Here is a 13,794-nt window from a genome sequence, read left to right as displayed (position 1 = left end):
TTTTATTCTCTATAGGATTTGCGTACAAAATGCTTGAAAACATTTATTCTGTAAAAAATATGAAGCAATAATTTTTTTTATTTATGTTCAAGGGCGATAAACTCATAATTATGTTTTTCATTTTTCATTTTCCCCTTTTTTTTTCCTTTTTTCTTTTTTTCTTTTTTTTTTTTGTTACGTTTTTTTCGTTGTTTTGGGTGTGTATTGTTGCATAAGAACACTTTAGACCGAAGAGTTCACGTGCATAGAGAAAATTCGTTCGATTTATAGATATGGTTTATCCCTGTGCTATTTTTCAATTTTGTTTACAAGTAGTGGCGCACGTGTACATAATATATATATATATATATATATATATATATATATATATATATATATATATATATATATATGTACATATTTAAAATTTAAAAGGTAAATAGATCTATTCTTATTTTTAGCCACTTTCATTATATGCATTTTGTTGGTCTTACAAGAAACTCTGTACCTTTAATTTTTGAAAAAATCAGTCATACTAAATAACTGTGGAGAACATAAGGAAGAAGTATTCATATACACAATTACATAACTCAAAAGTGTAATCACAGTTACATTGTACCTATGACCAATCAAGCACACCTAGTGGCCCCTAATTTTATGTGAAATACTTTACGTGACCTTGATATTGTATGCCTAGATTCAACTGACAAAATTGAGAACTATAAGGCGCAGCTAAAAGCAGTCTATATAAGAAGGCATATAAAGCTTGATGAGTTCTTATGACTTTGAAATAAATATGATCAATGTGTAAAGGGAATTGACAAGTTGTTTCTTATGACTTCAATGTTAATCACTGAAAATTTTGAAAACATATATAAAGCATTAATTTTGCTTATGTGCATTTGTTTACATGCCATATGTGGGGGTTTGTATTTTTTTATTTTTTTTTATATTTAATACCATGTTAAAATATTTTGAACATGTTTATGTGAACTGATTTTAACAAAGTGCCAAAGATCGACAGAGTCGATATAATAAAAATGGAAAAAAAAAATTATTAAAAAATTCCCACAAAAAATTTAAATGAAGCTCTCTCTATATTACATAGGGGGGAGGGGGAACAAAAAAAGAAAAAAAAAAAAAAAAAAAAACACCTTTTTTAAATGAAATAAAATGTAACTCTTATTCCATCAAAAGCTTCATTTTTTTTTCTTTTTTTCCTTGCCCCTAACACTTTTGTGTAAATCCACCTTTTTTTAATATATGTGAATTACAGTCATTGTTATTTATTCTTCCCTGGATTTTTTATTCTTCACACTTAAAAATAAGCGTTGCTCTGAGCATTTTCCAAATAGAAGAAAAAGTGAAAATGGCAGCGAATACATATAATATTTTTTTGCAGGCGGAACATAATTTTCTTGCCCATTCACACTAAAATGAAAGCACCTAGCGTTTTATTTCTGTTTTTTTCATCATATTTTTTTAAAGGAACACAAAAAATTTAGAGTATGTGATATCTTCATAAGAAATAAGAAAAAGAACGAAAAAACAATGTAAAAAAAAATAATAGTGTAAAAACATGATCTATTGCACAAGTCAAAATTTTTCTCTATAAAATATATATAATAAAAATTGCACTACCATATTATACTTTACATAAAAAGATATAATAAGAAACAATATGAATTTAAAAAAAAAAAAAAAAAAAAACTACGTTGTAACTTTTCCATTTGTTTTCTCACATTTTCATAGTACTATTTTTTTTTTTTTTTATTTACCTATTTCCCCTTACATTTTCATAAAAGAAATTAAGTACACGAACGCAGCATAAAAACGACATAATTGTGTTTTATATGTGCAATTGTTTTAAAAGCCCTATATGTTCTGTCATATACCAGAGGAAAAGATATATAAATGTACCCTGCATGTGCATAGAGATAAACATGCACATATTTGCTTGTTTTACATGTTATAATAAACCTCCACCATAACAAGGAAAAAAAAAATAATAATAAATAAATAAATAAATATATATATATATATATATATATATATATAATATAACAAATGCGCATTATATGAAACAGATGTGAAATCCGCGAACTGGATTATCCCTTTGTTGTAGTAAATGAATTTTGGGTAAAGGCATAATGAAATATACGCACACTATATTTGCATACGCAGTTATAACAGAAAAAAATACACTCTTCTATATAATTTCCGATGTAACGTTTTTTCGAGAAATTTTTGAAATGCAAAAGGCACATAATCTTTTTATTTTTTTTGCATTTTTACATTTGTATGTTTCTTCATTTTTTAATATATTATCCATGAACTATGCAACCATTTGTTTTTCGTCTCAGTTTTAATCATCACTGTGTTACTTAACCTTTGTTTTATTCCCCTTATTTTTTGCCCCTTTTTTTTTTTTTTTTTTGCTTCACTATACAGCCTTTTGTTTTTAATGCATCTGCACATGTTGTAATTGTCATTGTGTGTAATTTACATGGATTTCTATTTTTGAGCATAACCTTTTCGCCGTTTTTTTTTTCTATCAGAAAAATTTTTATAGCTATTTACGAATTATTTGTTTCAGAATATATTTTGTTAAACTCATTTTTCGAAGTATATTTAGTTGAACTCATTTTTTACATTCATTTCTTAGAACCATTCTTTTCAAACATCATTCACGGGCACCTGTGCCAACGTGCTGTGCATTCGCAGGTGATTCAAGTGCTTGATATGAATTTAGGGTGAGAAAATGGAAAACGAAAATGAAAAGAATACCTTGGAGGAGGTGTTTGAATTTGTTTACTTTAAAAAAGAAAAGGTTAAGAGAGAACACATAGAGTTAGTTAAAAGCAACATTGAGAATATTTTAAACGAAAATAAAGAAGCGTTGTTTGGATTGGTTAATTTGTTGTTCTTCACAAAAGAGCCCAATTATTTGAAGAACAATTTATGTATTTGTCTACACGCGTTGTGTAAAACATTGAATGAAACAAACATAGAAGATGTGAAAAAGAAAATTTTTAAATATATATTGAAAAAATTGGAAAATGGAAAATATAGTTACTTCGATAAAGCTCATTTTTGTAAAAAATTTTTATCCTTTTGTTCATCTAATGAGGATATATTATCGGATTTAAAAAACATAAAACATTTTAATGATTTGTTTGTTATTTGCTTATCATACTTGGATAGTCTTTTTTATAGTGACGATAAGTTGATCGAAAAAAACCAAAAATTTCGTATGCTTAAAAAAGGGGCAATAAAAAAATTAATTATAATTTTTTCCAATATACACAACGTAAATAAGAATAAAAAGTGTGGAGAGATAGAATTAAGTAACATTAATTCACTAAAGGGTGAGGAAGAGATAGAATATATACTAGATACATATGCAAAGGGAGATAATTTCTTCTACTTAATTGTGGAATCATTTGGTCTATTTTTATGTAAAAATAATGACAGCAATTTTTTCGATAAAAAAAAATATGTGGATAGATTTATGAACAATTTTGTTGATCTTTTAAATTCCAATAAAGAAATATCATTAAAAATTAATAGATCATTTAAATATATTTTTCAAAATGGAAAAGATGAAAATATATTCAAGAACATATTGAACTATATTCATAGATATGATGAAGTAGCATTAAGCAATGCTTCTCCTTTTTACTATTATTGTGAATTATATAATAGGGAACATTTTTATAATTTATTAGAAATAATAATTAATGTAAAAAAAACTAAAAATGTGGAAAATTGTAACTTATTGTATTTTATACTTTTTTATAAATTTCACATAAACAATGAAAATGATTGTGTATTAAATATGTTAATTGAAAAGAATCAAAAATTAAATATTGTAAAATTTAATGAAAAAATTATTTTTTTAAAAACTGCTGCATATTTACTTTCCAGCAGCAGAAGTAAAGAAATAAAAGATATAATTATTGCAAATAAAAACATGATATCTAACTATTTGAAGAATGATTTAAATGAAAATGTTAAATTGGAGTCTTTGATTTTTTTGAGAAGTTTTTCTAGAATTTTAAAAAATGACAAAGATGTGTACAAAACTTTTTCCACGTTAGTTTTAGAAATTCTAGAAAAATATGGAAAGAACAATGACAAGTTTTTATATTATAGCTTGTTGTTTTATGCAGATTTGGTTGATTCCATTGAGGTTAATGATAAATTACTTTCTATTTTTAAATCACACTTAAATTTTTGCTTATCAAAACAGATACTAAAATATGTTTATGGGGCTAATTTGTTTTTATTATTATATATAAAGAATAGACACACATGTGGAATTACCATTAGCAATCACATTAATGAAATTTTGATGAAAAGCATATACAACCAAAGTGAGCTTTTCTATCTTTATAATATAAATGAATTGAAAAAAATTCCTACAAATAAATTTTTTTTTTATGTATATTCTGTTATACTACTACTGCATTTCCTGTATCATGAAGACAAAAAATTTCTATCAGAGTATGTAAACGAGTTAAATAAAAATTTCCCAAGTTTTATTTTTTTTGATCAATTGAGCAAATTACACATACAACACATATTATTGGTAGATAAGAAGAATGGAGAAGAAAAGAAAAAAAACATTTCAGCAAATGCACAACATGAGAATAAAAGAGAAGGTCTTAAGAAAGATGGAAAAAAAAGTAAGATAGATAATATGCATATGCTTTCCTTTCTTATTATACTATGTATGATGCGCTATTTGGAAGAAAATAATTTAGATAAAACTGAATATAGAAGAAAAAATGAGAAAAAATTTCATACCTATTTGCTGAGTTTAAAAGGGGGAGGAATTATTAATGAAGAGAATTCTGAATATCAAAATTATGTGAACGATTTTGATATGATGTTGGATATTTTGCTAATGCAGAAGGAGATATATCAGCTACTTTTGCACTCGTTTTATGTGTATCTTTATTTATATTGGAATAATAGCCCTAATTTTAAAAATGAGAATACATATGTTCTGAAGAGATTCCTACTTTTTCTCTTTTCCTATGTAAGCAAAGTTGACCTAGACTCAACAGAAAGTAACAATTGTTATATGCTTATTTTATTATGCTTTTGTCACCCATGCATATTTTATAAAAATTTGAGGTGTTCAATAAGTCGAAGAAGAATGAAGAATTATATATGTAATAAAATATTGAACAAAGTTAATTTAGAAATGATTATAACTTTTATTTTGAAAGGTTCTGATTACTACAGCAACGAATTACACAAAACTGTTTGTTTTCATTTGATTGAGATGTTTTACATTTTGGAAAATGTATCCAAAGATGAAAAGGATGAAATGTCAAATGTAGGAGAACTGAACGAAGAAAATTTATCCGATGAAAACAATGATGGGACTACGGATCACTCTGAATGGGAAGGGAGAAAAAAAAAAAAAAAAAAAAAAAAAAAAACGAAATCAGTATATGCTTGTACTAAAGTGAAGAAACATGTTGAGGAGAAAAAAGATACAGATGAAAGGAATTTAATAATTATAAATGATCCTGAAATTAAAAAGAATTTAATTTCTTTCACGAGCAAATTGATCGATATGTTGGATGAAAAGAGTTTGCAAAATGTAAAAGAAGAAGAAATAGAAATTTGCAAATGTCCATTTGATACATTATATGTTGACAAGAATGTATACCAACCAACGATCATTGTTGAAAGTAAAAATATAAAGCGAAATAAGCATTTATTTTCTGTATATGATGAAGAGACTGCAGAATTAATCATGCAAGAAGAGGAGCTTAATAAGAGTAAAAAAGCTATGACTACGACTAGTAGTAATAGTATAAACATGACAAAGGATAAAAAAGGGAATAAAAATAAAGGGTTAACAAAAGAAGACCTAGAAATGGAAGAAATATTGAAACAGAACGAAATTCGATCGAAAGTGCACGAAATAGTTGAAAGAAATAAATACATTTTGCAGTGTATTAAAAAAATGAGTTACATTGATGATATTTATGATACGAAATATATAAATCTTTTCATAAAGAAAATAATGATTTATTTAAAAAATGATTTAACAAGTAGATATTCACAAGCTTATTTGAGCAAGATCATTGATAACTTAATAAGTAAAAAGTTGTTAACATGTAAAAATAAAATTACTAGATGCTTATATAAGATAAGCAAATATAATAAAGCAGACGAATCTGCTTTAGTGATTTTTAGTTCTTTCAATATGAATGAAAAGATATCTTATGTGTTAACTTTATTTTTATTTCCCATAGTACTACATAGTATTAACATAATAAATGATAAAGATGCAACACTAAACATTTTGAAAACGCTAGAAATATTATTGCACTCAAGGACTAAAATTAATGATGAAGATGCTCTTAAATGTTTGCAAATTTCTTTTGAGAAATATGCCGATTTAGATGTAGAACTTGAATCCTTTTTAGAGAACTTTAATTCGTATCTGTTAAGTAAGAAAAATACAAAAACACTACTAGAGCTTTGTATAACAGAAAATGAAAAACGTAGAAATGTTATAATTAAATCATTGTACACATTTGTAAGAAATGAAACCACAGCCTGCAACACAAATACAGTTGACAACATTTTTAAAAATGATTTTATACATTTATATTTGAATATTTTCAAGAATGATTATAATATGGAGACACAGGAATGCTGTGTAGAAATGATTTCCACATTAAACATACCCCTCGTTTCTGATCAGTATAAACTAATAGATTTGTTGCAAAAAGAATGTTGTGATTTTCAAAATATGATATGTAAAACTATTGTTTGCTCAACGAATAAGAAAAAAACGAAAGAATTATTATTGCAATTAACATCTAAATATATAACATTTAAGGAGTATGGTAAAATTGGAATATTAAAGACGATGGAACATTTAGCAAAAGAACACTTTGTTATACTAATAGATGATGTGGAATTTATTTTAAACTTTTTGTTAGGTTTCTGTTTAGAAGAAAAAATTGATATAACGAAAATTAAGGAGTTTGTAATTTCTTGCGGTAGTTCAGTCATTAATGGGTACAATGAATATTTACTAAGATGTAAAAAAAAGATGAGTAAAAAAAACAAAAATAGAAAAGGTACAAAAAATGCAAAAAATAAAAACTCCAAGGGAAAGAAGCATACAGGAAGAAATTTTAAGAACGATGAATTTGATGAAGACAACTATTCAGAAAAGGATGATGAAATCGATTACTATTCTTCTGACTCTTCCGATTCATCCACTGAGGTAAGTAGTAAAGAAAATTTGAAAAATGAAAATAAAGATTTAGAAGAAGCTTTTAAAAGAATGTATAACTGTTTGAATAAATATCGAGAAAATAAAAAAAGCAACAACAAAAGTGTAATCGATTTGATCGTTGTAATGTTTTACGGATGCCTGGGAGGAAATTTGAAAAAAGAAACTTTAGAATTACTAAACAAATTAATAGAACAAATTTTACACAAAGATACAGACAATTTTACCCAAATAGAAATTAGCAGGATAATCCCAAAATTTATAGAAAATTTAAAAAATGATAAAGAAAATACTTATGAAGATTGTGAAGATTTTGAAGATTCTGAAAATTGTGAAGATTTTGAAGATTCTGAAAATTGTGAAGATTTTGAAGATTATGATGCAGAATCAGGATACTTTGATGCCGTGAACCCCAATATGACCAAGCCAGAAATCAGCAGATCAAATAGTTCAATTAAGAAAAAATCCGTAACTTTTTACATAGACGGGAAGATTCATAGCTCAGAAATATTGGCTAAGGGAGGAATAGATAGTTGTAAGAAGAAGAGTAAGAACATGACAACAAGTGTTGAAGATAAAGAAAATGATAAAGAACAGCAACCAAGTAAAGGAGGGAAAAAAAGTAAGAAAAAGACAAAAATGGAGAAAGGAAACAACAATAATATTAGCAATAGTACTAGTGCTAGTACATATACAGAGGGATTAATTTATCTCGAAAATTACGATGTAGGAATATTAGTTGAAAAGATTTTTTCTATTATTTTAAATCATAAAGATTTAAAAGTTAGAAAAGGTTGCTGTTTACTTTTGGGAAGCGTAATAAAAGCACATGGTATGCATATACTAACAAAGTACAAGCTTTTGAGTAAAATAAACTGCAATATTTATTCTGAAGATGCTATTAAGAGACAAAGTTTTTACCTGACATATGGATGTTTATTCAAAGTGTTGAAGATAAAATTTGAACCTTATATTTTAAAAAATTTTAGATTATTATTAGAATGTTATAAGGATAATGTAAATAATATAAAAATTTTGGGAATAAGTATTATTGAAGAGATTTTAAACGATTTAGGCCAATATGGCTTGAAGAAAATTTTACCTATTATCATTTTCAGCTTAAAAAATTCAAGTATTAGAAATAAAGATATAGTATCATATTTAGACATACTTCATTTAATAATTTGTAAATTTGATATTGTAAATTATGTAGATAATGAGACCTTGGCAGATTTAGTAAATTTATTATGTGATTTGGTATCTGAAACAAATTCGAAATTGAGAGAAATATGTGTAAAAATTTTTAACAAGTTAGAAAAGATGATTCAAAATAATGATATTAAAAATATAAGCAGACAATTATTGCAATGTATTTATTCCCCGAATGATATTCATTTATGCGACTTTTTGGATATATTTTCAACCATTTCTTTTGAGTACAAAATTGATAATATTTCTTTATGTTTACTATTTCCAATAATTAAAAAAGGAATAAATAATATTAGATTGGACTTAAAGAAGAAAGCATTACAAATTTTATACTTTTTAATTTATCTAGTAAGTGACCAAGCATTATTTATTATTTACTATGATAGCATATTTAAAATTTTAATTAACCTCCTAAATGATGCAGTACCTGAGATAAGATACCTTACGGCCAAATCATTTGGAAACATTTGCTTTTTTTTAGATAGAAACAGAAAATTGTATTACATTCAATACATTTTTAACATTCTAGTTAATACAGAATCATCAGTAGAAAAAAGTGGTGTTTCTTTATGTTTGTCCTCCATTTTAGCTAAATGTTCAGAAATCATTGCAGAAAATTTTATTGCAACAGTTGTGCGCCTTATTGATGTTAAGAAATATATAACACTCAAGAATAAGCAGGGGAAGAAAATAAAAAAAAGAGATGGAAAGAAATCCTACATGAAAAAAGGTAAAAAAAGATTCCACAAAGGTGCAAAAATTCGAAGTGCAGCAGAATACGTCGATGATGAGGATGCTGTTGAAAATGATGATGAGGATGATGATGAGGATGGTGATGAGGATGATGATGAGGATGATGATGAGGATGATGACGACGATGATGACGATGAAGATTACGAAGAAGAAGAGGGTACAGCACATGTTGCTGATAGTGACGTGGAAGGTGGAGAATCGGTGAAAGGAGGAATGCACTACACCAGTGACGATGGTGATAATGATGGGCATGAAGAAAATGAAGATTATGATGTCCAAAGCAGTGAAAATGAAATTTACACAAACATGGATGAAAGCGAAGACAATGATTTCGAAGATAACCATTATGATGATAAACAGATGAAAGGAAGAAGATACGACGAAGAGGAAGAAGATGAAGATGAAGGAGAAGAAGAAGATGAATTGACAGAGGAAGAAAGCGATAGTGATGATGATATATTGAACAAAAATGCTAAAAAAAAATCTTCCTATTTGAATGGATTGTATTTAATAGAAAAGAGCGAAGACAATGATTATCGTGTGCAAATTGATGAGGATTTAACAAATTGGAATTTAATTTATGATCGGAAAATTATAAAAACTGAAAACTCAAAGGAGGGATTAATAGGATTTTTTATATATATCCCTGAATGTGCCCCTGAATATACAGAAAAATTTTTAAAAAGGATTCTTCAGAAATTATTATTATGCCTAAATGATACAAGTGAAAAAATTAGAGATATTGCTTTGAGATCTTGTAAGGTATTAATTAGCACATATTCAAGAAATAACACTTCACTAATTTTAAAATTTATTGAAAATAAAATATATAATAGCTATTGGAGAATTAGAAAAGATACAGTAATTTTATTAAATGTGCTGATTGAAAAAAATATAGAAATTAATAAGGAAGAAAAGGACATAGAAACTTTGAACTTATTGCACGAGAGATTTTATTTCATGTTATCCTTAATATGTATCATGAGAAATGATAAGAATATAAATGTGAAACAAACTGCATATAATATTTACAAGACATATGTAAATAAAAGAATATTACAAGAAATGTGGCCAATACTGCTAAAAAAGATAACACAGAATTTGTCTTCTAAGAGTAACTCGAAGCAAGTTGTGAGTGCATTAGCCTTAGGAGATTTGGTTTATAAAACAGATTCAAGTAATTTAGAAAGTATTTTAGAAAATATGGTTAACGAATTTAAAACAACAAAGTATACATCTATCAGAAAAGGAATATCACTTGGATTTTATGAAATTTTTTCAAAGACCAAATATCACAATTTAATTGTGACACACGTGCATAATATTATTTATATGATAAAAGAATTGGCGAATCATAAAAATACAGGAGACATAATAAAATTATTATCTTTGTTATTAAAAAATATAGATCAAATTGTTTTGAAAGGTATTATCAATGATTTTGTTAATGATGTTATTATTACCAATGCAACTGCAAATAGTTTAAAAAAATTTACGTCAAAACAGTATATCAGTTTTAAGAGCATTAAAATATTTCTAAATGTTCACACAGAATTAGTTATAGATCTCATAGTAGATAAGGCATTAGTTCCTCCATACAGCGCTGCAAAAATGAAACTATTATCATACATTTCGTATGCCAAGTTAGGAAATTATTCCCTTCTTTTTAAAAAACTTATTAATCTTTTCATCCATTTCATACTCCACGGCTACAGTGACTTGAGGACACATGGCTTGAATGTCAAAAATTATGCAGAAGTTGCATCATATAGTATGGAAGAAAATGTGCAACAAGTTGGTAATAAAAAGGAAGGTGATAATTCTTCTCTGGTTAATATAAAAGTAAAGAAAACGAATGAAGAAAGTGAATGTGATAATGGGGAGGAAGTAGAAGAGGAAGAGGGAAAAAAGAATGGTGAGGAAAATGATGAGGAGTATGATGATCGAAGTGATGAGAGTTACAGTGATTATGACGAAAATGAAAGAGCTGATTCATATAAAACAGATATGAACATACAAGATATAATAATTTCCCTCAAATGTTTTCTAAAAAATATAAGTGACAGGAATATTGACACTTTAACAGAGATTCTTTTTGTAGAGCTAAAAAAAAACGATAGCACAATAGATTTATCTTATGCAAGTTTAGAAAAATTGGAAAATGAGGAAAAGAGTGATATAAGTTTTATGAATAATTATTCAAAAATATCCAATGGAAATAAATTAAAGGAATTGAAAAAATTTGAATGTACAAAGAGGAGTGGAAAAATAAGAGAAATAATTTTATCTATTTTTAAGTATTTATTAGACATTATAAATGAAAAAGATATTTCCTCGTTAAATAATGAATCTGCAGCAGTACACGGTTCGAATGTTGTGATAGATCAGAATAGTAATGTTAATATGAGAAATAAAAATGCAAACAAGAAGATCAATATACTGGATTCATATAGAACAGATATATACATAACATGGTTATCAAAGTATGCCTTAATAGATATCAACAAAAAGGTATTAGAACTATCATCTACAATATACATGTATCTTATTGAGCGAATCAAAAAGTTAGATAGCAATTATAACTATGTTCAAAGGTTTCATGACATCATAAATAAATACAGTAGTGATAGCAATTTTTGTGAAGTTCCAGATGGAAAATACGAATTGGTAGGATTTAATCTAAATAGGAAATTGTTTTCATCTTTTGTTAATATGTGTACACATGTAATTTTATTATCGACAAATTCGGATGCAAAAATCAAAGCAATAGATATAATAAGAAAGATATTTTTATATACCAATAGCGAAATTTCAAGTCCCCAAATTTTAAAAGTATCGGGTATTCTAATACGAGTATTAACAAATAAATACATAGAACAAACAAAAATTTATATTTTTTCGACATTTGAAGCATTAATTCAGAAGGGTAGCAATTTTATAAAGCCATTGATACCACAACTTCAGACGTGTATAATAAAATCGTTAAGCAACGAAAAATTAAAAAACCAAATTATTCACATACTAAATATCATATCAGAAAAAAAATTATCCAGAGTGGATTTACTCATAAATGATTTATTGAACAATATTAATATACAAACGAATCCACATCAAACTATAACTATATTTATGATACTGTCAAATATACTTAAGACTCCAAATATCAATATAAAAAATATTTTAAATAAAATAATGAATTCTGTAAAACCTCATTTTAATCATAGCAATTGTGACATATCTTTTTATGCATGTAAGATTTATGTATTGTTAATATTTTATCATTTGTCAAATAAGAAGCAGTATTTAGAATCAATATTATTACCGGGCAAAACGACGACAAATTCTGCTACATGTTACTTTATGTTGCATATAAGTGAAATAGATAATTTTTATGATATTTTAAAGAAGGAAAATATGATGGATATATTTAAGCACACCTATGAACAAATGTTGAAGGACGAGGTAAATAGCCATCAGAATATTTGCTATCAAATATTTTACAATTTTTCAAAGTATGATGAGGACTGTTTATCATTTATTTATAGTCGCGTTAATTACCTTAAGTTGCCACCCATGATAATGATTTCCATTGAAATATATCGATACTATTTTAAGGCACTTGGAAATATTTTTAAAAAAAAACCCATTATTTACAAGGAAAATGTGCCTAACTTTTTCCTCATTTTGAACAATTTGCATCTGGCTCTGTCTAGCACAGTGCAAGTGTTTAAGTCACTGGTATGGATAGTGCATGAGTGATATTGTTTGTGCCTACCCACCCTCTTCGTATGTGCATGTGTGTGTGCTTGTATGTATATATGTATCTGTGTATAGCACAAGTCCTCCACATATTGTCATCTCTGATAAACGCACACGTCTCCACTCACGTCGCACCTCGTCATTGCATCGAAACGTTCACTTTTTCCCCCTCCTTTTTTACCATATTTATAGGGAGAAAGCTGCATAAAGCATGTCCTCGAAATAAATAACGACGATCAGTATAAAGAAAAAATGAACTTTTTAAAAGACCAAATGGAAAGCACAAAATACAACCTACTACTTGAACAATTAAATCGGGTCCTTGCTAAGAAGCATAACATAAAATCGGACTCGGAATAATTTTTTCCCCCCCTTTTCCTTAATATGTATGAAAGTTTTTATAAATTTTTATATTTTTATTTTATGTTTTTACATATATAAAACACTGGCAGTATAGTGCACATGGTTACATTACCTAGGCCTGTTTGTGATTTTATAAAGAAAAAAATGTTTCCATTATTTACTTAAATTTTGTTAAAAAAGGGATAGAAATACGTTTTTTCTTTCCCGTTCAAAATATCCTAACAAAGTTTTTTCATATAACTTTATTTTAGTCTGATTAACAAGCTAATTTTAAAAGTATCAGTTTTAATGCCTATTTTGCCCCAAAAAAAAAAAAAAAAAAAAAAAAAAAAAAGAGGCGATACTAGACTAGACTAGACGAGAGGGGGAAAACCAAGAAAATGTATACATACATATATTTCTATATATATGTATGTATACATTTTCTTGATTTTGGAAGGATTTATATACACTCGTCA

General features: G+C 26.8%; 1 protein-coding gene across 1 annotated transcript; it reads left to right on the top strand.

The window, feature by feature from the left end:
• Window positions 1-2,740: 2,740 nt before the first annotated feature.
• On the top strand, window positions 2,741-13,333 carry PGO_140550 (hypothetical protein, conserved; the record flags this gene model as incomplete). Its single annotated transcript, XM_028690049.1, has 2 exons — window positions 2,741-12,952; window positions 13,166-13,333. The coding sequence occupies 2 exons, from the start codon at window positions 2,741-2,743 to the stop codon at window positions 13,331-13,333; spliced, it is 10,380 nt and encodes a 3,459-aa protein (XP_028545850.1).
• Between the last annotated feature and the right edge of the window lie 461 nt (window positions 13,334-13,794).

Source organism: Plasmodium gonderi, assembly GCF_002157705.1.
Source record: "Plasmodium gonderi DNA, contig: Chr14, whole genome shotgun sequence".
Taxonomy (NCBI): domain Eukaryota; phylum Apicomplexa; class Aconoidasida; order Haemosporida; family Plasmodiidae; genus Plasmodium; species Plasmodium gonderi.
This window is presented reverse-complemented; position numbering and strand designations above follow the sequence as displayed.